At 42.2% G+C, this 27,735-nt stretch overlaps 1 protein-coding gene across 1 annotated transcript in view; it reads left to right on the top strand.

Moving 5' to 3' along the window:
• The window catches only part of LOC134568457 (oocyte zinc finger protein XlCOF7.1-like), a 42,465-nt gene extending 38,882 nt beyond the window's left edge, over window positions 1-3,583 (top strand). The window contains exon 2 of the mRNA XM_063427059.1: window positions 2,082-3,583. Within this exon, the coding sequence (XP_063283129.1) occupies window positions 2,132-3,529 (1,398 nt within the window). The 5' untranslated portion in view covers window positions 2,082-2,131 and the 3' untranslated portion in view covers window positions 3,530-3,583. The remainder of the gene's footprint in view (window positions 1-2,081) is intronic.
• Window positions 3,584-27,735: the final 24,152 nt, after the last annotated feature.

Genomic DNA, 27,735 nt, shown 5'->3' with positions numbered 1-27,735 from the left:
TGCGCCCTGGTTCATGTAGAGTCTCGATTATTTTGAGTATTCACCGGTAATCGGCTTTTAGAGCAGGAGCCCATCTATCTTGCGACTGTTCAGCTTGTTCGTTAGGACCCCCACTCACTGCTGTAGGGTGGGGAGTGGGGGAGGACAATAACCCACCCCTCTTATTGTTATTTAGGGCCCCACCTGCCGCTCGGGGGGAGGAAAATAGCCCCCCCCCCCCACCACTGGCTGCTCACTGTTTACTAGGCATGCCCCTACTCACAATATAGCGAGTAGGGGCAGAATTTACTTAATACTAAGTCATCTTTACTTAGTATTCGTAAATTTGGCTGAAAGACCAATTTAGGTTGTAGAGGTTGATAGATTGTAGAGGGGTATCAGCCGTTGGAGACGTCCTTCCTGTCAAGACGCTGTGTTGTAGTAGAGTTGCGATATCCCATCCGCTGGATCAGAATAGAGAAAAAAGCAGAGCTTTTAAAAGAGTTAGTGATTATGCTGAGCAGGTTCAATAACGAGACGAGGCTACGTTTTGAAGGGTGAAGTAAAACTGATTTAATGACCACACAGCAGCTGCTTTTATGCAGGTTTTTACAGTAATGTTACCATCCACTGGACCTGGTGGGGCACCAACAATGAAAGTACAGCAGCCAATCAGTTACAATATCACAGTAAAAGCACACCCATTAATTACAAGACATTCCTCCCCTCTGCTTAGGAGATAATTGAGTTAATCGTATCAGTTCAATTATCTCCAAGCTGAAAATCTTTTCCAAATTTTTCAAAACTTAAAAAATATGCCTGGGGTTTTAACAAAAGTTACATATCATAACCAATACATTCAGGGGAACAATATATCCAAAAATGGCACGAATTGGACAAGGGGTTCGGGAGTTAGTAAAAATGTGGATGTGAACGACTGTTCTCTGCCCAAAATAGTTCCACAATTTCAATCTCTGCAGTCGGTCTATTTTCCCTTTGTAATATGTGTAAAATGCACAAATGGAACCGTTCGTACTTCCCATCATTGAACGCAGATTGTTCGGATGTATACGTTCACAAATTAGCGCCTTGATCGTAGGGTTCTAGTTGAAAGCACAGAAGGTAGAAGTTCAGCGGTGTTCGTGGAAAAAGGTAGTCAAAATCAGTTCCACGCGGTCGCTGACCAAACACCGCTGAGTGCGTTAGACTAGACAAAATGCATAAACAAATGCCTACCACCCTGTTGATCCATTAGAATGTTAAGGTGTTTGCGGTATTCCACAGGTCAACGGGGTAAATTGGTGCCACACTCCTACTCTGGGTGGTCGGTCGTTCAACAGAAAATTCTGTATACGAACAGTATAGCCAAATGCACGATCAGTCCTTTCGAGGGAATGCTAAATAAAACAAATAGTCTTTGTTCACAGTTCCATGCAGCAATTATAAGGATAAAACAGGGTTTTTTGTTACAAGGTCATTCAGCCTTTTGGTAGATAGCTCCCTAATTCCCACGGTATTAGGGAGCTATCTACTAAAGTAATGCAAGATGCAGCCGTGGTAATTAATAGGATTGGAGTTTCATTAATTCGAATAAAATTCCGATATGAACAAAGTCGCGAATTGCGTTCTAACACAAATGGAGATACTGTTCTCATTATGATAGGACGCAATTTGGCAGTTTTGCCGGCGTTCTGTCTTGGTGACAGAACGTTCGGCAATACTGACAGGAAGCATGGTAGGAACAGGGAGGAAAGCTAAGAATTATGGGAAAATGTATCTGACCACCGGAAATAAAGCACACTTTGTTCCTCCGCTGGTCATGGTGTAGGAAACTTCCACAAGGCAAGTGAAATTTGTCTTATGTTTTAAAGAAAACTAGAGCAGACCGCAAGACATGAATAACAGATCCTGACAGAGGGAGAGAAGAGGAATTGATTGGGGAAAGGTAAGTTCGGCATGACAGTGCCGCTTTAATTTCTTCTCAGTCACTGACACCTTATGGTTGTATTTCTTAACTATTAAAAAAAAAATATTGTAATTAGTATGTCAAACAATAATTTCTAGTGACCGATTTCCTTTAATTCCCAGTATATTTCTTTCAGGAGTATTTGTCAGGAGAGATTTTACTGAAAGAAATACACGAAGCAATGCTATGAAGAAATCTTTTAATAACAGAACCAAGGACTTTAACTCTGAAAAATCAAGCATTTTCTCAGATTCCTATATGTTCTCACAGGAGATAGTAAACATAAACCCCAAACCATTCTCATGTTCTGAAAGTGGAAGATGTTTTAGTCATAAAGAAACTCTTGCTAGACAGCAGAGAACTCACACAGGAGAGAAACGGTTTTCATGTTCTGAATGTGGAAAATGTTTTATCAATAAATCAAAACTTGTCCGTCATCAGCGAACTCACACAGGAGAGAAACCTTTCTTTTGTAGTGAATGTGGAAAATATTTTGTCACTAAAGCAGAGCTTGTCCGTCATCAGAAAGCTCACACAGGAGAGAAACCTTTCTCATGTTCTGAATGTGGAAAATGTTTTGTCACTAAAGCAGAGCTTGTTTGTCATCAGCGAACTCACACTGGAGAGAAACCGTTCTCATGTTCTGAATGTGGAAAATGTTTTCAGCAACATTCACATCTTGTCTGTCATCAGAAAACTCACACAGGAGAGACACCGTTCTCGTGTTCTGAATGTAAAAAATGTTTCAGCAAAAATGCAGCGCTTGTGCGTCATCAGCGAACTCACACAGGAGAGAAACCGTTCTCATGTTCTGAATGTGGAAAATGTTTTCTTAAAAAATCAGTGTTTGTAGATCATCAAAGAACTCATACAGGAGAGAAACCGTTCTCATGTTCTGAATGTGGAAAATGTTTTGGGCAACATTCACATCTTGTCAGTCATCAGAAAACACACACAGGAGAGAAACCGTTCTCATGTTCTGAATGTGGAAAATGTTTTGGGCAACATTCAACTCTTGTCATTCATCAGAGAACACACACAGGAGAGAAACCGTTCTCATGTTCTGAATGTGGAAAATGTTTTCAACAACATTCAAGTCTTGTCAGTCATCAGAGAACTCACACAGGAGAGAAACCGTTTTCATGTTCTGAATGTGGAAAATGTTTTCGGCAACATTCAAGTCTTGTCAGTCATCGGAGAACTCACACAGGAGAGAAACCGTTCTCATGTTCTGAATGTGGAAAATGTTTTCGTAGAAAATCAGTGTTTGTAGATCATCAAAGAACTCATACAGGAGAGAAACCATTCTCATGTTCTGAATGTGGAAAATGTTTTGGGCAACATTCACATCTTGTCCGTCATCAGAGAACACACACAGGAGAGAAACCGTTCTCATGTTCTGAATGTGGAAAATGTTTTGGGCAACATTCACATCTTGTCATTCATCAGCGAACTCACACAGGAGAGAAACAGTTTTCATGTTCTGAATGTGGAAAATGTTTTATCAATAAATCAAAACTTGTCAGTCATCAGCGAACTCACACAGGAGAGAAACCGTTTTCATGTTCTGAATGTGGAAAATGATTTTTCGTTTAACCTAATCTTGATAGACATCAGAGATCTCACACAGGTGATGAGTCTCTAAAATTGTATAAAGAAGAAAAGATCACAGGCACTCCAAATGTTAAGCCGTATGCAGCTTTAATGTAACAAAATGCAACGCAACGTTTCGACCAACAAAGGTTTTTTTTAGATCGAAACGTTGCGTTGCATTTTGTTACATTAAAGCTGCATACGGCTTAACATTTGGAGTGCCTGTGATCTTTTCTTCTTTGTATATTGTCCTGGGATTGCTGGTCCTGATCTGGAGCACCCTTGGCCGTTTGGATTGAGTGCGGTTCCCACCATCTACTCTAAAATTGTATAAGTCATCCATGCCTTAACAGAGAAATAAAATATCTTGTATTGTGAATTTTGATCATGCTGACACTGTACGTAGTAACTGTGATAGTAGCAGTCAACGTACGTATGATGAAACAAAAAAGTGGAAACCACATCCAATAAGCATACACTATTAAGATACAACCTGGAGAGTAAAAACTAGAGCTGGAATATTCTATATAAGAATAATATTGAATCTAAAATAATGAAAAAATACAAATCATAGCATAATCCAGTATTATAATGGTGAGAAATGTGGTGCTAGTAGCAAACTCACAAACAAAAGTAGAAATCAGGCCTCTCACCCCCTTGGGGTTTGGGTATCTTGATAGTAGATTCAAGCAATATGAATATCTTCAAAGGAATGGATAAAAAGAACCATACATCATGAAGTATGTAAGAAAAATACAAAATATATTTATTAGATTGCACTTACAGACATAAAGATGTTAGGAAACATATCTCCAAGTGGAACTGAACAGCAGTGTGATGGGAATTGTCAACTGGAGAGAATTCCAACTTGGGCAACGCGTTTCGTCCAAACTTTGTATCAGGGACTTCTTCAGGGATATGATACAAAGTTTGGACGAAACGCATTGCCCAAGTTGGAATTCTCTCCAGTTGACAATTCCCATCACACTGCTGTTCAGTTCCACTTGTTTTTTACTCTCCAGGTTGTATCTTAATAGTGTATGCTTATTGGATGAGGTTTCACTGTTTACTATTTTGGGTGTTAGTGAGGTACACCTGGGACCCTTTCAATTTAGCAGATTTATTATTCTGTTGTTAGTGTGTATACTATTGTCTTATCACTTTGATTATTAACGTACATATGATGACTTTCCAGCAACTCAGGATACATTGTGATTGTATGTTCTGTCTGTTACAGAGTGAAATGCTACTTCCCCCAACCCCCATGTTAATACAGACTTCAAGCAAAGGTTATGTTTACTTCAAATTTTCTAGGGTTTTCTTAGGGCATACAATGCAGCTGAGACCATAACTAATAAATATACTAATTTTGTGTCATATGCCAATCAGTCACTCATAATTTGGAGTCAAATGTCAACCTTCTTAAAAATATTTAATGAGCTTTAAAATATCTAATGTGTTTTAGGATTTTATATTTGTAATATTATTATTAGCATTCTTGTATTAGTTGCAAATTACATGATTTCCGACTTCTTTCATACACAGGAACTGAGAGGCCCTACCTAGACATCTAATATCAGTTGTAGAACATATGTCCATTGTATATCAATGATGAAGGCCCACTGTTAATATAACCTTCGACCCAGCATTCCAGGCAAGACTCCCATGTGTATTAAGAAAGGCATTTTTCTGAATGTATTCATTTAAATATATGTGTAAATTCTATTTAACCTCCCAAGTGTAACCATTATTATAACGTATGACTTTAATAATAGATTGGACAGAATGGTGATTAAGCCACATCCCTTTTTTAAACTTATTTTAAATAATCAAATAACCTTATCCTAATTAACTGAATTCTTAGATGACATGTAATACCTTTTGCAGATAGCTATTCATCACCAATACTAAACATCAAAAATGGATATTAACTTAAGTGCATACATATTGCTGTATTGGTACAGATGTGTGCAAAGATTTTATGTTATTTTGAGATGCCGTGTATTGTTTGAATAAATATACATTTTAAGGCTGCAAGACGATTTGATTATTGGAACTCTGATGTGACAAACATCTCAGGATCAGCTAATTTCCTACATTTACTGGTGGAGAAAGCATGGGCAAGATTTAAGTCTTAATGAATAACTAAAAAGATTCTGCTGCAAGAAGATTACAAGAAGATAACTGAAGAAAAAGTAAAACTGTTCCCTGCAACGAGTGTTAGTAAACATCCATGGCGATTGAACTGTATGTAAGTGATCTGAGCGCCATTCAGTCATAATGTGCGCTCAGATCTAAGCTATCTGGGGATATGTTGAATGTACCTGTTTTATGCAATGGCTGCACAGTTAAATATTTTTATGTATTTGATTGTATTTTGCTACCACGTGGCTAATGGAGTTTTGCCTCTGTCCTTGGAGATAATTGGATTACTTCCCAATTATCTCCAGGATGGAAGACTCTGTGGAACTGGTTTTGGGCAGAATAGGACTTTCCCTTAACTTTTTAACCCCTGAATCGATTGCCCTGATTTTTGAGTGTGTATATTTCAAGCATGCTGATTCTGAAAATCTATGTTTTATGTGAATGGCATGTATATTTTGGAAGTTATGAATATATTGTAAAAACTGTTTTTCTCTGCCTGTGATAATTATATTACCCATTGTGTTCAGTAGTCATATCACAGGCAGAGGGGAGGATTTTGTGTGGGAGTGTCTGTGTGTATTGTACGGATTGATTGGTTGTATTTCAAAACCCTGTGGGCAGTACTATGTTTGTGGATTCTGAATAAAAGAGGCTGTATGTGCCAGTACAGTCAGTTCTGCTTAACCTCAAAATGAAGTGTCGTCTCGTTATTGGGGGAATTGGATTGTATGCTGATTGCCAGGAGTGTAAGCGGATTGTATGCTTTTCCTGTTCAGCTGTTTACAGCATTCATATGCGTGAGACCATTCATATGCTTCTCCGGTTCGGTGGTTGTGGTGTCTACTGCAGTGCTTGGAGTCCTCAGGAAGCGCTAGGAGCATCCTTCAACAAAGGTACCCAGTCGGGGTGCCCGTCGATCCGTTACACCTCTAAACTACTTTCAATTACTTCCTCCCTTAGACTATTGCAGTGGGCTAGTTCTCCCACTCATGTAGCTGGCAATACCCTCAACCTTATTTTCTCTTAGTCATGCACAGTATCTAATATCTGCAACACTCCATTTCCTCTCTCTGATCACCAGCTCCTATCGGTTGCTCTCAATTACCCCCTCACCCAACAACCTCGGCCTAACCCCCCTCAGCTCAGAAGGAACCTTAACTCTATTGACCCCCAGCAGCTGTCAGCTGACATTGATTCACAACTGCTATCCATCCCTTCCCTCTCCTGTCCCTCACTGGCCATATCCAAATACAACACTGTAACGGATCGCCTGCCACCCCGACTGGGTACCACCGTTGAAGGATGCTCCTAGCGTTTCCTGAGCACTGCAACAGACACCACAACCACCGAATCAGAGAAGCGCATAAGTACTCTCAAGCATATAAATGCTGTAGACAGTTGAATAGGAAACCATACGTATAGGTTTTCACTCCTAGCAGTCAAACTGGAACAGCATACAATAAATCCTCCCCCAATAATGAGACGACACTTCACTTTGAGGGTTAAGCAGGAACTCCTTGTGCTGGCACATACAGCCTCTTTTATTTACCATCCACAAAACATAATACTGCCCACAGGGTTTTGCAGAACAACCAATAAACACATTACCACACATACAATGCAAGTACAACAGCCAATCAGACACAATGGGACAGTAGAAACACACCCAGCATATTCCTCCCCTCTGCTTAGGAGATAATTGAGTCAATTACTGTATCTACTAAATTATCTCCAAGCTGAAAAGTTACACTTTTATAAAATTTTCATAAGTCCCTGATTTTACATCACATACGAATAAAATTATATTTCTGTGATCAGCATAACTTGGGGAGCAACATATGTAAAAATCACATGAATCCATCTAGGGTTAAAAAGTTAGGTCAGGTCCCTTTATTATCACTTACCAGCATGGCTTTACCTGCCAAAACCAGTTCCCACTGGTCTGGCAGTGTCCCTGGGACAACGCCCTGCTGGAGAACAATGGAGCTGGGGGAGGCGAAGAGCCTCACCTTCCCAGAGGAAGAAAAGGTGTCAAAAAAGTTTCCATGAGTCCGTACACTGTTTTTAAAAGGACCAGCACTGTACAATAAAGGTCCATAAGCCCAAATATGGTGCCTTGAAGGGCAATCCATCCCAGGGCCATAGTCGCAGGGCAGGAGGCTAGCAAGCAGTCCCTCCAGCAAACTGGGGCAGACTCTGGTGCAGAGTCCAGTCCGCTACAAACACTACCCGCACATCTGCCTTGAACGCTGCAGCCCCGCTCCAAACATGCACCTCGAGGAGGACACGACCCCAACCTTGGCATAATAAATCAATACACTATCTGCAGAGTTGCTCCCATTGTGCTGTACGCTCCTGGAGGAAGTCTCGCACCCAGGCAGACTTTCTCCATTACAGATTCATGTTGCTTTCATACAGCGCTGCCCTTGCCCTCGCAAAACAATCATACTTTTGCTCTCTCAGTAGTTCATGCTCCCGCAATCCCAGACGTTTCTTTGACACCTTTAATTCCCTTCTCCGTCCTGCTGTGGCCACCCCCCAAACTAACCTTACAGCTGATAGCTTTGCAAGCTACTTAGAAACATAGAATGTGACGGCAGATAAGAACCATTCGGCCCATCTTGTCTGCCCAATTTTCTAAATACTTTCATTAGTCTCTGGCCTTATCTTATAGTTAGGATAGCCTTATGCCTATCCCACGCATGCTTAAACTCCTTTACTGTGCTAACCTCTACCACTTCAGCTGGAAGGCTATTCCATGCATCCACTACCCTCTCAGTAAAGTAATACTTCCTGATATTATTTTTAAACCTTTGTCCCTCTAATTTAAGACTATGTCCTCTTGTTGTGGTAGTTTTTCTTCTTTTAAATATAGTCTCCTCCTTTACTGTGTTGATTCCCTTTATATATTTAAATGTTTCTATCATATCCCCCCTGTCTCGTCTTTCCTCCAAGCTATACATCTTAAGATCCTTTAACCTTTCCTGGTAAGTTTTATCCTGCAATCCATGAACCAGTTTAGTAGCCCTTCTTTGAACTCTCTCTAAGGTATCAATATCCTTCTGAAGATAGGGTCTCCAGTACTGTGTACAGTACTCCAAGTGAGGTCTCACCAGTGTTCTGTACAATGGCATGAGCACTTCCCTCTTTCTACTGCTAATACCTCTCCCTATACAACCAAGCATTCTGCTAGCATTTCCTGCTGCTCTATTACATTATATATATATATATATATATATATATATATATATATATATATATATATACACACAAAAAAAACCACCCAGGTGCAGCAATAGGTTAGGGAGGAAAGATTGATTACTTCCCTCTGGGTCTAGGCTGTAACAAAGGATTCCTCAGATCCTCACAAACCAATATGTAAAACAAGATACACCTAGATAAAACAAAAGCAGAGAACACTCATAGGGAAACACAGTTTAGTGTATATGTCCCTGCTATGAATATTTTGCACTCACAAAATAAAGGAGTATTTCAAGCCCATCAGGTGTCTTTAGATCTTGAAGTATAATTCCTCAGGAGTACATGCAGAAAAAAGAAGAACTGGACATAGTGTGAAATCTTAATTGTATAAAAAAATCACATTTAATGGAAAAACTTACAGAAAATCAGAAGTAAAAATGCTCATCAAAGATTAAATTCCTCCCTCTGAGATGATGAATGGAAGGAGCAGGTTGCAGCATTTATGAAGCAGCTCTACGCGTTTTGTCTATATGTTAGACTTCATCAGGAGCAATAACAATCAAGTATATAAAACAATAATAAAATACAAATACATCAATAAAAGTCCAGTGTCTTCAATCCGTAAGTCCCATAGCAGCTGTTGTAGATCTTTTCAAATTCGAGTCCATCTATGGACTTCCGCATTGTCACTGTGGAACGCACATGCGTTCCACCTACCCGGAAGAAATCCTCCCTTTTCAACGCATTTCCAAATACCTCATCTTTCCGCGGCCGAGAGATGTGAATACAGAAGGGGGGAAAAAAATGTGTACGAGTACATAAATTCACATAAAATAAAGTAATTAACATAAATAAAAGGCATAAGTGAATGCCCCCATCACTGGTTCAGACATTAAATATCTATAGATATGCTTGATGGAATTTACATCTAATCTAAATAGTATATAAAATAAAAAATACATAAAAAGAGTAAATGGGGATATTAGAAGGGAGGGATACTGGAATATGCAAACTATAATGAAAATAAACATCAATGAATGAATAAAATACATAATAAAAATAAATATAAAATAAAATAAAAATAAATAATAAAGATAATGATGAATTAAAAATAATAGTAATTAAAAAAAACAAATTAGGTCAAAATCCACATTCAACCCGTAGGGTTGAAGTGTTCTAAGTTTGTGGATCCAGTATCCCTCTCTTTGTTTAAGTCTTGTGATAATATCTCCTCCTCTTACACCAAGAGAAATTTGCTCTATGACCACCCAAGAAACATTGCGTGAATGGAATTGCAGCTATCCATTACAGTGTACTGGTACAGAATGATTTTTTTACATTTTTCCTGATATTATTTTTATGTTCTAAGAAACGAGTTTTGGCTGGTCTCCCCGTTCTCCCCACATACTGTGCACCACATCCACATGAGAGGAGGTACACAACATGCGAGCCAGTATACTCGATTACGAAGAAACTGCTCTAATCAAGATGTATATTTAGAACAGGCTGCCATCCTGACCAATAAATTCATCGAAAATTGTTACGAGAAGGGAATACTTGATAGAGAGGTGGAAAGGGTCAAAAACACTGATAGAGGTAATCTTTTGGCAGATAAGGTTAAACCGGTAAATAATTCCAATAAGCGTTTTGAGTTTTCATTTCACACTCAAGATAATTCTAAGGCCTTTGCCATTAATACAATTTTCAAAAAGCATTTTAATATTTTAAAATTTGATGAATTTATAGGTCCACAACTACCCAAATATCCTCACATTGTTTATAGGAAAGGCAAGAGCTTGTCTACATACTTAACACCTAGTCACTTCCAGAATACAATCAATAGAAAAATAGAGAGTAGCAGAGGATTCTACACTTGTGGCTCATGTAAAGCGTGCAGAGGATTACCATCCCATACACGCTCTTTCTCAAGTTTTATCACTAAAGAGACTTTCCTCATTCAGGGAAGAGTCACCTGTTCTTCCTCGCATGTTGTGTACCTCCTCTCATGTGGATGTGGTGCACAGTATGTGGGGAGAACGGGGAGACCAGCCAAAACTCGTTTCTTAGAACATAAAAATAATATCAGGAAAAATGTAAAAAAATCATTCTGTACCAGTACACTGTAATGGATAGCTGCAATTCCATTCACGCAATCTTTCTTGGGTGGTCATAGAGCAAATTTCTCTTGGTGTAAGAGGAGGAGATATTATCACAAGACTTAAACAAAGAGAGGGATACTGGATCCACAAACTTAGAACACTTCAACCCTACGGGTTGAATGTGGATTTTGACCTAATTTGTTTTTTTTAATTACTATTATTTTTAATTCATCATTATCTTTATTATTTATTTTTTATTTTATTTTATATTTATTTTTATTATGTATTTTATTCATTCATTGATGTTTATTTTCATTATAGTTTGCATATTCCAGTATCCCTCCCTTCTAATATCCCCATTTACTCTTTTTATGTATTTTTTATTTGATATACTATTTAGATTAGATGTAAATTCCATCAAGCATATCTATAGATATTTAATGTCTGAACCAGTGATGGGGGCATTCACTTATGCCTTTTATTTATGTTAATTACTTTATTTTATGTGAATTTATGTACTCATACACATTTTTTTCCTCCTTCTGTATTCACATCTCTCGGCCGCGGCTGAGGTGGAACGCATGTGGAAAGATGACGTATTTGGAAATGCGTCGAAAAGGGAGGATATCTTCCGGGTAGGTGGAATGCATGTGCGTTCCACAGTGACAATGCGGAAGTCCATAGACGGACTCGAATTTGAAAAGATCTACAACAGCTGCTATGGGACTTACGGATTGGCGAATTTCTGGCGTGGAATTTGACAGAGGACCTATATAAGAAGAATTGAAGACACTGGACTTTTATTGATGTATTTGTATTTTATTATTGTTTTATATACTTGATTGTTATTGCTCCTGATGAAGTCTAACATATAGACAAAACGCGTAGAGCTGCTTCATAAATGTTGCAACCTGCTCCTTCCATTCATCATCTCAGAGGGAGGAATTTAATCTTTGATGAGCATTTTTACTTCTGATTTTCTGTAAGTTTTTCCATTAAATGTGATTTTTTATACAATTAAGATTTCACACTATGTCCAGTTCTTATTTTTTCTGCATGTACTCCTGAGGAATTATACTTCAAGATCTAAAGACACCTGATGGGCTTGAAATACTCCTTTATTTTGTGAGTGCAAAATATTCATAGCAGGGACATATACACTAAACTGTGTTTCCCTATGGGTTTTCTCTGCTTTTGTTTTATCTAGGTGTATCTTGTTTTACATATTGCTCTATTACATTGTCTGCCTACCTTTAAGTCATCAGAAATAATCACCCCTAAATCCCTTTCCTCAGTTGTTGAGGTTAGGACTCTATCAAATATTCTGTACTCTGCCCTTGGGTTTTTACGTCCAAGATGCATTATCTTGCACTTATCCACATTAAATGTCAGTTGCCACAACTCTGACCATTTTTCTAGTTTACCTAGATCATTAGCCATTTGGCTTATCCCTCCTGGAACATCAACCCTGTTACATATCTTAGTATCATCAGCAAAAAGACATACCTTACCATCAAGACCTTCTGCAATATCACTAATAAAAATATTAAAGAGAATGGGTCCAAGTACAGATCCCTGAGGTACCCCACTGGTGACAAGCCCAACCTTCGAATATACTCCATTGACTACAACCCTCTGTTGCCTGTCACTTAGCCACTGCCTCACCCATTCAACAATATTGGAATCCAAACTTAAATATTGCAGTTTATTGATAAGCCTTCTATGTGCAACAGTGTCAAAAGCCTTACTGAAATCTAGGTAAGCAATGTCTACTGCACCACCCTGATCTATAATTTTAGTTACCCAATCAAAAAAATCAATAAGATTAGTTTGGCATGATCTCCCATGTTGTCTCTGATCTTGAAATCCATGTGTTTTTAGATGTTCAACAATCCTATCCTTTAACATGGTTTCCATCACTTTCCCCACTACTGAAGTAAGGCTTACTGGCCTATAGTTGCCCGACTCCTCCCTATTACCTTTCTTGTGAATGGGCACAACATTCGCCAACTTCCAATCTTCTGGCACTACTCCTGTTATCAATGATTGGTTAGTCCCTCAAGGACCAAACTTCTGGAATAAAAGGGAATCATGACATGTCACACATGTCATGTGTCCTTAACCCCTTAAGGACCAAACTTCTGGAATAAAAGGGAATCATGACATGTCACACATGTCACGTATCCTTAAGGGGTTAAGGGGTTAAAAAAATCTGTTAATGGTTTTGCTAGTACACCACTAAGCTCTTTTAATAGCTTTGGGTGTATTCCATCAGGTCCCATTGACTTATTTGTCTTTACTTTTGACAGTTGAAATAGAACCTATTCCTCTGTAAACGCATGTGTAATAAATAACTAATTTATCCTTTTTATTAACCGAGGTCCCTCTCCTTCATTTTCATCTGTAAATACCGAACAAAAATATTCACTTTACCGACAAGATTGAACAGCTAAGGAAACAATTCTTCCCTCCTTGCCATTCTTTTTTTCAACCACACGTAAATCATGCATTCCCTACTCTCCAGACTTTCTCCCTGGCTACTGAACAAGAGGTGGCTGCACTTCTCCATTCCTCTCGCCCCACCACTTGCCCGCTCGATCCTGTCCCATCTCACCTCATCAGATCTCTCTCCCCTTGTCTTGTGCCTACCCTAACACACATCTTTAACCTGTCTGGCACTGTTCCTGCTGACCTTAAACATGCCACTGTAGTACATATTCTGAAAAAAACATCTCTTGAGAATGAGCATGCGGTCGGTCAAAAGAGACTTCCGGCCAACTCCCTAACAGCTGAACGGATTTGAATGAAATTTGGATATGTTGTTCCCATAACTATGCTGTTTCTAATAATGTATTTGAATGTGATGTGTACTTTTGGAGTTATGGTAATTGGGTAAAAGTGTGTGTTTAAACTGTACGGTTAATTATGTTATCTCTCAAGCTAAGGGGAGGGGATGTGTGGGAGGTAACCAGTTGGTGACTGGTTAATTCCTAATTGTCTGTGGGTTCCCTTGCATGGAAGAATTGCATAAAAGCATAGTATGTGTCATTAAACCTCAGTTCTACTTCACCCTCATTTTAGAGTCCTGTCTCTTATTGGGGGAATCTGCTACAAGGGATTGCTATGCTATTCATACTCCCTTGCTATAATCACTAAGTTATTTTAAGTGCTTGTTCCTGTGTTACTCTCTTGGAAAATAGGTTTACCCACTGGAGCCTGGAGCCTTGTCGTAGGTCCCAGGGTGGGTAGGAGACGGCGAGACCCCAACCAAGCTGCAGCGGTTTGGGAGGTCTGTGGTGGTTATGGTGTCTGGCGGAGTGCTTGGAGCCCTCAGGAAGCGCTAGGAGCATCCTTCAACGGAGGTACCCAGTCGGGGTGCCAGGTTATCCGTTACATTCTCCAATCCCCCAAACATGAGCCAACACTTCATGAAGGGGTAAATGGATCTCTTTAATGGGAGCCACACTTGGCCTTATATGACCATCCCCATGCAAGGGGTACGCCCACCGGGATCTTGTGGGGGACTGATTTTAGACTTCACAGATCAATAACAATAAGGTCACAAGGTACGACACTCCCACACACAGCACACAATCGCTCCCCTCTGCTTGGGAGATAATTGAATCAGTAACTGTACTAATTCTAAGCAAATTATCTCCAAGCACAGCAAAAACTAACTTTTTAAAAACACCCCAAAAGCACCCTAAAAAATACATAAAACCCCACAAATGTTACATCCCCTGATAGCCCTGATCTTGGTGGCAAACATATTAAAAAATCACCCAGATCAGTTCAGGAATTAACTGGAAGTCTTATTTTTTAAAACATTCACTCCAGCAGAAGTGCTGGCAGCCGGGCAGAGCGCCGCTGGCCTCTGCCCCCAAGTATCCCCAGCTATTTACCTATCTACACCGGGAAGGCCGAAGGTGGTGAACCTTCACCCTACAACCTATTTATTGTGGGGGAGCTACTCTGCCAATTTTTATTTGTGGGTGGGTTGCGAGACTAACTTAGGCACTGACCGACAGAAGGTCAGGTACCTGGTTAGTCTCCCCCCAAAAGAGGAGATATGTTACAAACTGCCTTTTGTAACTGGTTCTTCATTATTATAAAGGGAAAATAGACCGACCGCACAGACTAAATCTGTGGAACGGCTTTGGGCAGGGAAATATGCGAGCGGTTGGTCACATCCACCTTTTAACTAACTCCCGAACCACCGGTCCAATTCGACTCATTTTTTGATATGTTGTTTCCCTGATTGGACTGGTTATGAAAATGTAACTTGTGTTAAATTGTATGCATAGTTTTAGAGTTACAGAAAATGTGAAAAAGTATATATTTTTTTAACTTGGAGATAATTGAGCTAATATAATGATTAACTCAATTATCTCCTAAGCAGAGGGGAGGAATGTACAGTGATTAATGGATGTGCTTCTACTGTAAATCTGTAACTGATTGGCTGCTGTATTTTCACCTTCAGTGCCCCACCAGGTCCATGTGGTAAACTTACTGTAAAACCTGCATAAAAGAAGCTGCTTGTTTGGTCATTAAATCAGTTCTGCTTAACCCTTCAAAACGTAGCCTCATCTCATTATTGAAATGGAACCTGCTCAGTTTAATCATTAGGTCTTTTAAGAGCTCTGAATCTCTCTCTCTTCTGAACCAGCGGATGGGATATCGTGACTACACTACAGCACAGCATCTTGCCGGGCAGAAGGATGTCTCCAACGGCAGATACCCATCTACAACCTGGGTAGCCGTTCGAATCTTGTATACATCCCCTCCCCCCACTGGAACGGCCACAGTTTGACCTGACCGTTTGTGCTCTGAGACTAGGCAACTCTGGACTAATGTGATTGTAGCGCCGGTGTCCCTTAGTCCTTCAGCGGAGTGACCCTCCAGCCATACTTTCTGCCTGTGGTACTGGCGGTTGTTGTTGAGGGGGCAGTTGGCAATGAGGTGCCCGGGTTGTTTGCACTGGTAGCAAGTAGGTCGTGGGCAGTCAGCGTGGTGGTTGTTGGGTGGTCCCGTGTATCGGGTAGGTCCCGCTGGCCCAGGGGCTTGAAAATTATTTTGGGTCATTGCTCTGTAATTATCCCTGATCTCCGTTCTGCTTACCAGTTGGGAGTTTACGGACTCTTGTAGCCAAGAATTTTGATGCTCGTCGGCCAATTTTGCTGCTTTGTTAAGGGTGCCTGGCCGCCTGTCTTTTAGGCATTCTCTTTCTTTCTGGTCTATGCCATCGTAAAAGTGTTCCAATAAAAACAGCTCAAGTATTTCTGAAGCCGTTATTGCCTGGCACCCATTGATCCAATGTGTGGCAACCCTTCACATCCTGTGAGCCCATTCGGTATGTGTATCATTCAGTTTCAGTTTTTTATTCCAAAATTGTCTGCGATACGTGTCGGGGATTACAGCATAATGCCTTAGCAGTGTATCTTTGATTTCCACATATTGGGTCACCTCCTCTGAAGTTAGTGTTCGGAATGCGTCCGAGGCTTGCCCAGATAATTTTCCGTCAAGTATGGTGGGTCATTCTTCGATGGGGATCTGGTGGAGCGCACATTGCCTCTCGAAGTCTGTTAAAAATTTGTCGATCCCAGTCTCGCTCTCTAGGAAGGGCTTGGAAGCCGCATAGGGGATCTTTCGCCTCCCGGTGGTCTCTGACGGGGTGGTCGTTCGTTGAGCGTTGATAAGACTGAGCTCGTGGGCTCTAGACGCCCGTATATCTGCCTCGTCCATCAGCTGCTGTACCAGCTCTATAATAGGGTTTGGCCCATAGAAGGGGAGTCTCTCCTAGACAATCCTTGTCTTTTCATCACCAGCCATCACCGGGGTCTCTGCCATGGTCCAACTCTGTTAACTCCGCAATCAGCTCCCTCCTAGGATGATTGCTGGCGGTTCCACTTCGGCTCTCCAGTAAATCCTTTAAGGTGGTGTGCTTCAATTTACCATAGGTGCTCTACATTCGTTCTGGGTCTCCCCTAGGAACTCCAGGACCATCCCGCCGCTGCCACCAAATGTTACAGTTGCCTCCAGGCTGGCTGGAAGTTGGACCACTTAGATGTCCTGATTCACGGTCTTGGAGAGCGTCGCTCCAATCAGCATACAGCAATATTCCTGGAAATGTAGATATTCCCCACTAGCTATGAGCAGAGCTAGTATAACACCTTTCCCTACACCGCCTGGCACCCTGACTGGGTAGCTCCGTTACTGCTCCTAGCGCTTCCCGAGGGCTCTAAGTGCTCCGCGAGACACCACAACCACCGCAGACCACACGAACCGCCGCAGTTTGTTTGGGGTCTCGCCGTCTCCTACCCACCCTGGACCTATGACAAGGATCCAGGAATCCTGTGGGTGAACCTCTCCTCCAAGAGAGTGAAACAGGAACAAGGGAAGAAATCCCAAGTATTAGGGTAGATGGAAGGGAGAGCACGGGTCCTGCTTCCAAAGACCACTAATCGAGGGTGTGCCCATACAGGGGGGTACAAAATTAACTAAAGTCCCATGGCTGAATATTACAAGTAAACGTAAATAAATAAATAAAATAAAAAAGTCTTTATTAAGAAGTAAAGTTGCTAAAAAACAAAAAATTGGTCCCCAAGAAGGTGCAAAAAAACTGTGAAAAAAACGGGAAGGGGGGGGGGGGGAGAGGGGGTATGTATGTGAACACACGTGCTACACACACTAGGTCTCAATCATGAAAGTAAAGGTCACATAGGTATACCCCTTCGAAATAATATACTATGTGTAAAGTATATTGTAGGGGGTCCATACAGTGGCCAAGGGCTAAATATAGCAAAATGAAACTCAGCGGTAAACTAGCAATAGTATAGACAGGCAGAGGATTCCATGTACGTGAATAAAGCTCCACTACGTTAGCACAGCTCAATAGCGTGATACAGTCAACTCTATAGACCATAAGGTGAGCCGACCCCTGGTATGAGCTGCCCACCTAGTACAGATAACAGTAATGGTGAAGATGTCACCTCTATAGTTCTCCTGGGGCAGCAAACAACCAGCGGGTGACCTCTACAGTGAGGTATGTAGGTACAGGTAGAGCTGAAAGTCAGTACAGCTATAGAGGCGCCTCTAACTGACCCCCATCTTACAATACACATAGGAAGACAGGCTCCACTTATATAAAGCAAAAAAGCCCTCCTTGTAGTTTATAGTATGAAGGGTAGATTGCCTAAACTCCTAACTGCATACAATACTCGAAGTGCTTGATAGCCCTATCAGAACAGATATAGAGTTCCAGGCTATTCCAATAGGAGATATCGGCAGAGGAGTCCCTAAGAGACGAACTCCTAGGAGGTAGGTAAGTAGATGCAAGCCTTCCTAAAGCCTTACTAAAGCTGTGCGGCCAACATGCCATGCAGAGTGCAGTCTGCATGGCATGTTGGCCGCACAGCTTTAGTATAGTGTATTGTAAGATGGGGGTCAGTTAGAGGCGCCTCTATAGCTGTACTGACTTTCAGCTCTACCTGTACCTACATACCTCACTGTAGAGGTCACCCGCTGGTTGTTTGCTGCCCCAGGAGAACTATAGAGGTGACATCTTCACCATTACTGTTATCTGTACTAGGTGGGCAGCTCATACCAGGGGTCGGCTCACCTTATGGTCTATAGAGTTGACTGTATCACGCTATTGAGCTGTGCTAACGTCGTGGAGCTTTATTCACGTACATGGAATCCTCTGCCTGTCTATACTATTGCTAGTTTACCGCTGAGTTTCATTTTGCTATATTTAGCCCTTGGCCACTGTATGGTCCCCCTACAATATACTTTACACATAGTATATTATTTCGAAGGGGTATACCTATGTGACCTTTACTTTCATGATTGAGACCTAGTGTGTGTAGCACGTGTGTTCACATACATACCCCCTCTCCCCCCCCCCCCCCCTTCCCGTTTTTTTCACAGTTTTTTTGCACCTTCTTGGGGACCAATTTTTTGGTTTTTAGCAACTTTACTTCTTAATAAAGACTTTTTTATTTTATTTATTTATTTACGTTTACTTGTAATATTCAGCCATGGGACTTTAGTTAATTTTGTACCCCCCTGTATGGGCACACCCTCGATTAGTGGTCTTTGGAAGCAGGACCCGTGCTCTCCCTTCCATCTACCCTAATACTTGGGATTTCTTCTCTCAGTTTATATCGTTCTGGGTTATGCCCATTTATGTTGCCCATCTAGTCCGTTTGACTCCAGAGCTAGTTTTTTCTAACTCTGTATTAATTTTTTTTTCTTATATTTACTTAATTTCGTGGTTTCAGTACCAGGACTAAATTACCAGTTAATAAAATTGCACTAAGCACGTCTTTTTATACATACCGGATATACTATGGCAGGATTCCTGTCTAATAAACCCGACAGCAACCTATGGTGTAGGGATTCAGAGAATGTGTTTTCAATAGAACAACTAGAATACTCCTCCTCTGCTCCTGACATAAACCAGTCTTTCAACACCTTACAGAACCTCTATAAAAAACAAATCAAATCTAGCTGGGAGATCTCTTCTCTTGAGAATTATAACAAGAAGGAGATGATCCCCAGGGGTTTGAGAGTTCGTAATGTACCATCATCTCATACAGAGAATGCTGAGTTGATGAAAGAATGGGAGGTTGCAGCGGGAACATGCTCTAAACACTTTATGGAAATCTTAATAAAATTTGAGAAAGAAAAAGTACTAGAAGTCAACTCCAATTTGGAGAAAGAGATTGCTATAGTTCGACAATATCAATCCCATCCTGAATTTACGCAGTTTGAATCTAGACTTAAAAACAATCTAGACAAGTTTCAAAATAACATCAAAATCCGCAAACATCAAAAATTTATTAGGGACACTAAAGACTACCAAACCAACAATGTGTATGGTCAGTTTAACCGGAGAGTAAGGACCAACTCTGACAATTATTTGACATCAGATTATGAGTCCTCTGACACAGATAGCGATCTAACTAGTAGTGTCCCATCCGGTTCCCAGCCACAAATCGAGAATACTCCCATTTATACTAACCCAAAAGGGATACTTAAGAAAGGGGTTAATTTTTTAGAGATGGGCCACGCAGATGGCATACAAACACGCAGAAACAGGTATTCCACACGGAACAGAGAAGGGAGCAGAGGAAGGGGAAATGGCAGGAGAAGATTTTGACCCCCAGCAAGGACTTGAATCTGGACCTTAGAGTTGTTAATCTATCTACACAGGTCCTCAATAAAGACCACCTCTCATTACTAGAGAAAGGTTTATCTTTCGTACCAGTACCTCCGTTTAATAAATTCATGTGGGTCAAAGATCTCCACCTGTTCGCTCGAAAACTCGCCCTCCACAAATTTCATGTAATCAACAAAGAAAAAAAGGCCCAATCCCATGGTATGTCAACCAGGGAATACGATTGCCTTATGACTCTCATGGATCTATGGGAAGAAAACAATGAGACCAGTCAACTAAAATACACTAATCTTAAACAAAAGAGTAAATTCACTCCATATCTGGGTAATTACCGCAATATTGATTTGTTCCTAGAAACCATGAAAGATGAAATTGACAAACTAGACACTAGATCCCTAGACTTCTATCCAAACATGAATCTGTCGAGGAATGAACAAGCAGCACTAAAATCCCTCAAAAATAACACCAAGATTATTCTGAAACCCGCAGACAAAGGCGGCAATATTGTCCTCCTGGACCTTGCAAAATATGTGGAAATGGTACTCAATGTTTTAGAGGATGGGAATACTTACAAAGTCCTAGGCTCGGACCCACCAATGCTTTCCTTAACAAATACAAGGAAATTTTGGACAAAGGCCGCAGTGGAGGGTTGCTATCAGAGGATGAATATGGGTTCATCCTCAACCGCTACCCTAAGATAGCAACCTTCTACTGCCTGCCCAAAGTACACAAAAGTCTGACATCACCCCCGGGCCGCCCGATCGTCTCGGGCATAGAGAATTTAACTCAAAACGGGAGCTTGTATCTAGATAAAATCCTAAGACCTTTGGTTGAAAAACTTCCATCCTATTTGCAAGATACTAAGCAGCCCCTGGCTCTTCTATCTAACCTTGAAGTACCACCCACAGCCAAACTCTGCAGCCTTGACATTGAGGCTTTGTACTCATCAATCCCGCATTCGAATGACATTAGACACATACGCCACTTTTTAGAACAAAGAGGGGAGACAGACTCAGCACATACGACTTTTTGCTTGGAACTCCTCGAATACATCCTTACACATAACTATTTCACTTTAAAAAATAAATATTACCACCAAATCAGGGGGACTGCGATGGGGACAGCTTGTGCCCCATCGTACGCTAACCTCCACCTAGGATGGTGGGAGGAAAGCCTATCCAAACAGACAGGAGTTTCACAATATCTTCCCCTCATCTACCTATGGCGTCGCTACATCGACGATGTGTTTATGGTGTGGCTAGGGACTTCTGAGGAGTTCAAGGAGTTTGTACAAATCCTTAATATCAATGATGAAAATTTAAAGTTTACAAGCGAGTTTGGCGATCAGAATCTAAACTTTTTAGATTTAACAATCTCCATCACAGACAACAACAAAATAGAAACTACCCTCTACCGTAAGCCGTCTGCGTCTAACAACCTACTGAGATGGGACAGTTTCCATCCGATCCCTCTCAAACTAGGTATTCCTACAGGGCAATACCTCAGGATGAGACGCAACTGCAGCTCCATCTCAGAATACAGAGCCAAGGCAGGTGAATTAAGGAGTTTCTTCAAAGCGAAAGGATACCCAAACAGATGTCTCAAGAGGGCATACAAGAGAGCCCTCAATTCGGACCGTAACGATCTGATTACAGATAATACACGGAAAAACTCAGAAGACACCAAAGGGACTATACGTCTCATTGCAACTTATGATGCAGGCTGGGAGAGTGTTAAAAACTCTCTCAGAGGGGGGCGGGGCCGGGCCACTGACTGAGCAGGACGCAGGTTGAGGGAGCTCCTCAGCCTAAATACTTTACAAAGCGAAAAAAAGGACAATCTACCCCCCAATTCCTCCTGACATGGGCATGCATCGACAGGGGAGTGTGTGGGCAACCTATAGGGGTGAAACCTCGAAGGCAGAGTGCACTCTTGAAGATGAGGGCTCCCTGAGGCCTGCAACTTCCTACAGGGCGGGGGATGCGGCCGGTCCCCCGTCCACCATCCACCCTGCAGACAGCTTGGGTCCCGCTTTCCCCCCCTCTGGGCCGGTGGGGGTTATCCCGGCCCCCGCTGGGCTACACGCTGAGGCCCCCCAGACATGGTGGGAGATGCCGCAACGACAATATGAGAGTCGAGCGGCGGCTCACAAAATGGCGGATGCACCCGCGCCTGTTATATGGGACCCAGTGCCGCTTCAAGCCGACCTCATGGACCCCTTTAGCCACATTGAAGAGCGTCTGGAAGCAGCCTTCAACCGCTTTTGGGCAGCCTTAATGGACCGGATGAAGCGGGCACCCCCTGCAACACTACCAAGGGTGAGAAAGCAGACACGCGGCGGAATAAGGCCCAAGAGACCTCCCAAAGCCAAACATCCCACCCTGCGCCTCCCCGGGGCCACCCGGAGATCACCCCCAAAGCACCGAACACACAAGCAGAGAGGACCGACACCCAGACACCTACCCCAAAACGGCAGAGGCACCTACAAACCCCTGGATTGATGGAACTGGGACTCAGGGAACCTCCAAGCTCACAGCAACACGGTGCACGCCCTGGAACTAGCCTGGGGTATGGAGAATGCCTCTACCCTGAAACGCAGCATGGCTCACGCCTGTGGACAGTGCACATGTGGAAGCTCGGTGCCCAGCCAAGGAATCGGCTGACTCTCCAACTAGGAGCTGGCTGTTGCTAAATCTGACAGGAACTCTAACCCAGGCTGTAACAGACCCAGCAGCACACATGCGATTACCACCTTATTATTTGGCTTAATATTATTTTCTTACTATGTTTTTATTAGCCTGTCTTACTCACTTTGGTCACTCATCTCTACCAATAGTATATTAACACTGTTCCTCGCGTTGAAGTCTCTCAATGTATAACTAATCATACTGTTATCTTTTGTTGAAATCCCTGCTACGATCTCACAACTTAACTACTTAAAGCATGTATAATCTACTACACATAGCGTGTTTAAAACATAACATTTAAAAAATGTGCCGATATTCTTATGCCACAAATGTACAACTACTGTGTCTATATCTTTCGAATATGCTGTTGTGGCATTGACAAACGCTTTGTTACTTCCTGCACAAAGAAAATAAAGAATTTAAAAACTCTCTCAGATGGTTTTGGCCTCTTCTGACTAATGATTCACACCTCCAAGAGGTACTAGCACCAAACGTGACTATCACGGCCCGGAGGGGAAAAAACCTCAGAGACTTACTTGCTCCCAGCCATCTAAAAACAGGACCTCCCCCTACAACATGGCTACAGACCCCTTTGGTTGGTACCTTTGGATGCGGGAGATGTATCTCGTGTAAATTCATAAAAAGGGATTCCAAAAAAGTGAAAGACACCTCGGGGAAAAAAGAATTCGCAATAACCTCATTTTTTAACTGTAACACCGCTGGCATTGTGTACCTTTTGACCTGCGGATGTAATAAGAAATATGTGGGCAAAACATTCCGCCCGTTTAAGAAACGGATACAGGAACATGTTAGATCCTGTAGAAATCTGACTGACAACCCAATCTCAAGACACCTCCGCGAACACCACAATAGCGATCCCAAGGAGTTACGCTTTTGTGGTTTGGAACTAGTTAAAAAGAATCCAAGACGGGGAGATTATGACAGATTCCTTAGACAAAGGGAATGTTTTTGGATCTACCAGCTCAGTACCCTAAGTCCTAGAGGTCTGAACGAAGGTTTTTCCTTCTCCCCCTTTCCTTCTCCCCCTGTCAGCTCTTTAGATGTGCTTATTTTTCTAGACTATGATTATTATTATGCACTATCACACATTTTTACTGGTATTTTCTTATTAACCTATATATTCTCCCATTGCTCTCAATACAATTATCACCCAGGAAGGTCATATTGTCACTGTATCTATATTAGCACACTGTAGGACCCCAACTCTATACAGGGGATCTTATTCCCTGTTTTACCACATATTATCATAATATGTTGGGCTCTTTTATGTGTGCCTATAATAATATTTTGGGACCTTTTTTGTGATTGCTCTACTCCAATTTAGACATGTTGCCCTTGCCGTTCAAGTATTCATCGGCACATTTAGTGATTACATCAAGTATCTTTGTAGGCAACATGTTGTCTTTTGGGCGATTCATGCTGCCTCATTTTGTAACATTATGTTTTATTTTTTAGGCAACAGTAGCCCTTCCCCTTTCGTGACGTGGCAGTGTAGCGAGCAGCCGCCTCTTCCCTATCTCGGTCGGCATTATGCTCCCAGCCCGTCCTATACCTGCCCCCCCCCCCCCCCCCGTGACGCGGCAGAATTAGATTGGCCGCGTGACGTAGTATGAGGGGCGGGTTCTCCCTCATATAAACCAGCCGGGTTACGAGTAGCTTTCACTGCTCTTGACAAAGGCGCCACATAGCGCCGAAACGCGCGTCGAGCTAGACGCTGGGGTGTTGGGGTTCTCACTTACCACTTTTGGTCTCTCCGGTAGCCATCGATATGATTTTTAGCGGTTATTAGACTATGGACTGCACTCTGCATGGCATGTTGGCCACACAGCTTTAGTAAGGCTTTAGGAAGGCTTGCATTTTACTTACCTACCTCCTAGGAGTTTGTCTCTTAGGGACTCCTCTGCCGATATCTCCTATTGGAATAGCCTGCAATAGCTTTAGTAAGGCTTTAGGAAGGCTTGCATCTACTTACCTACCTCCTAGGAGTTCGTCTCTTAGGGACTCCTCTGCCGATATCTCCTATTGGAATAGCCTGGAACTCTATATCTGTTCTGATAGGGCTATCAAGCACTTCGAGTATTGTATGCAGTTAGGAGTTTAGGCAATCTACCCTTCATACTATAAACTACAAGGAGGGCTTTTTTGCTTTATATAAGTGGAGCCTGTCTTCCTATGTGTATTGTAAGATGGGGGTCAGTTAGAGGCGCCTCTATAGCTGTACTGACTTTCAGCTCTACCTGTACCTACATACCTCACTGTAGAGGTCACCCGCTGGTTGTTTGCTGCCCCAGGAGAACTATAGAGGTGACATCTTCACCATTACTGTTATCTGTACTAGGTGGGCAGCTCATACCAGGGGTCGGCTCACCTTATGGTCTATAGAGTTGACTGTATCACGCTATTGAGCTGTGCTAACGTAGTGGAGCTTTATTCACGTACATGGAATCCTCTGCCTGTCTATACTATTGCTAGTTTACCGCTGAGTTTCATTTTGCTATATTTAGCCCTTGGCCACTGTATGGTCCCCCTACAATATACTTTACACATAGTATATTATTTCGAAGGGGTATACCTATGTGACCTTTACTTTCATGATTGAGACCTAGTGTGTGTAGCACGTGTGTTCACATACATACCCCCTCTCCCCCCCCCCCTTCCCGTTTTTTTCACAGTTTTTTTGCACCTTCTTGGGGACCAATTTTTTGTTTTTTAGCAACTTTACTTCTTAATAAATACTTTTTTATTTTATTTATTTATTTACGTTTACTTGTAATATTCAGCCATGGGACTTTAGTTAATTTTGTACCCCCCTGTATGGGCACACCCTCGATTAGTGGTCTTTGGAAGCAGGACCCGTGCTCTCCCTTCCATCTACCCTAATACTTGGGATTTCTTCTCTCAGTTTATATCGTTCTGGGTTATGCCCATGTATGCTGCCCATCTAGTCCGTTTGACTCCAGAGCTAGTTTTTTCTAACTCTGTAGTCATTTTTTTTCTAATATTTACTGAAACAGGAACAAGCTCTTAAAAGAGCTTAGAAGGGGGCGGGGCCTGGCCGCCGAGCTAGCCGGTCGCACCTTACAACAGCTCCGGCAAATCTTGGCTTAAAAACTTACAATTTGGACCCGTTGAACTCCCCCTGTTGACCTACCGCGGTGGGCAGGCACCTATGGAGACGCTGGACCCGGGGAGAGGCTTGCAGCTGATGTTTTAGTCCCCCGGTGGAGTACGCATCGCTCCTTTTGGATGAGGCCTACTCAGGCGGTGAGTGAGGCGGACGGCCGCCGCCCGCTATCCTGCCCAATGCTACTCACCCAGGCTCCTTCGGCTAGGCGACCTGGGCCCTGTTCCCCCCCCTCTGGGCCGGTGGGGGTGATCCCGGCCTGCACCCTGTACGCCCTGTGGCTCCTGCTACATCGGAGCTTTTGAGTCCCCGACAGACCGCCAAAACACAAACCTGACCGCACCTAAAATGGCGGCGCAGCGACCCTGCTGGCTCACACGAGCGCCTCTGGCTTCCGAGAGGAGGGCACCCTCCAGAATCCCATGCAAGCACTGCACGCCTGCAGAAACGGATCAGTACCAACTGACCCACAGCCTCAGTGACAGCTTTACAAGCGATAAGACGAAAAAAAGGCGGGAGCGACTACCTGCTAACCAGAAAAACACAGACCTATCGTCCCAGACCCAACAGATCCCTCGGACCTGCCCAGATGACTTGCACAGAGTGCACAACATAACCCCATCCTGAGGAGCTGACCTACACCACCTCCATAACGACGCAGTGAAACTAGTCAGCCGGACCGCAGGGAGTAGGCACCGGACAGCTGGAGGAAAGCGACGGAAGGGAGCTCCACATCACAGCACTAAACAATTCTGGACTCACTGGGGGAGCGAAGCCTGCATAACTTACCTCCTTGGGGTACAAGTACCTGGCAGCCTGCCGCTGGGGTGTTGGGGTGCTCTTATACTCAGGACTCTACCTGCATATTAAGCGTAATTAGCAAGGGCAACAGCTTATGGGCATAATTTAGTAACAGCTAACTCATGAGTGAATATCATAGCACTATAGGTCGCAAGCTTGTGTTACAATAGATAATTGATTACTAGTACTATTTTATAAAATGTGCAATACATTTATAATCTTAAGCGCAATTAGCTTGTTATATGCATGTCTAGCCTAGCATGTTAGGCCATAAAAATGATGCCTAGAAGCCTGATATCTTCATGTAACATAAAAAACTAAAATGTGCTGATTACCCGGATACTGCCCTAATGCAAATTATAATGCCACATTATAACGACACTAGCTATGCCAACCTAGCACCATAAAGCGGTGATCACCTTACTATAATATCACAACGATCTCACTGTTTAGCCAAAGCCTGTTATAACTATATAAAAATGTGCAATGTCTCATGCCACTGTCAAACTTATATGCATCTACAAACACGCTGTTGTGGCGTATGTCAAAATATGTAATAAACTGCACAACAAAAATAAAGAATAAAAAAAAAAAAAAAAAAAAAGAGCTTAGAAGTGATTATCCAAGGGAGCATGCAGATCATAGCAATCCCTTGTAGTGATATAGCAATTCCCCCGATAAGAGATAAGACTCTAGATTGAGGGTTAAGCAGGAACAGACTGAGCTGTGGTTTTATTGCTTCTTTTATACAGGTTTTTACACAATGTTACCACCCACATGGTTTTGTAGAACAGCTAATTAAACACGTACAATACAGTTAAACACTCCCATTCATTCCAGCAAAATCCTCCCTTCTGCCTGTGATATAATTACTGTACACAATGGGTTAACGTAATTATCACAGGCAGGAAAAATATACTTTTTACACATTTACTATAACT

This window comes from Pelobates fuscus, chromosome 7 (genome assembly GCF_036172605.1).
Source record: "Pelobates fuscus isolate aPelFus1 chromosome 7, aPelFus1.pri, whole genome shotgun sequence".
Lineage (NCBI taxonomy): Eukaryota > Metazoa > Chordata > Amphibia > Anura > Pelobatidae > Pelobates > Pelobates fuscus.
This window is presented reverse-complemented; position numbering and strand designations above follow the sequence as displayed.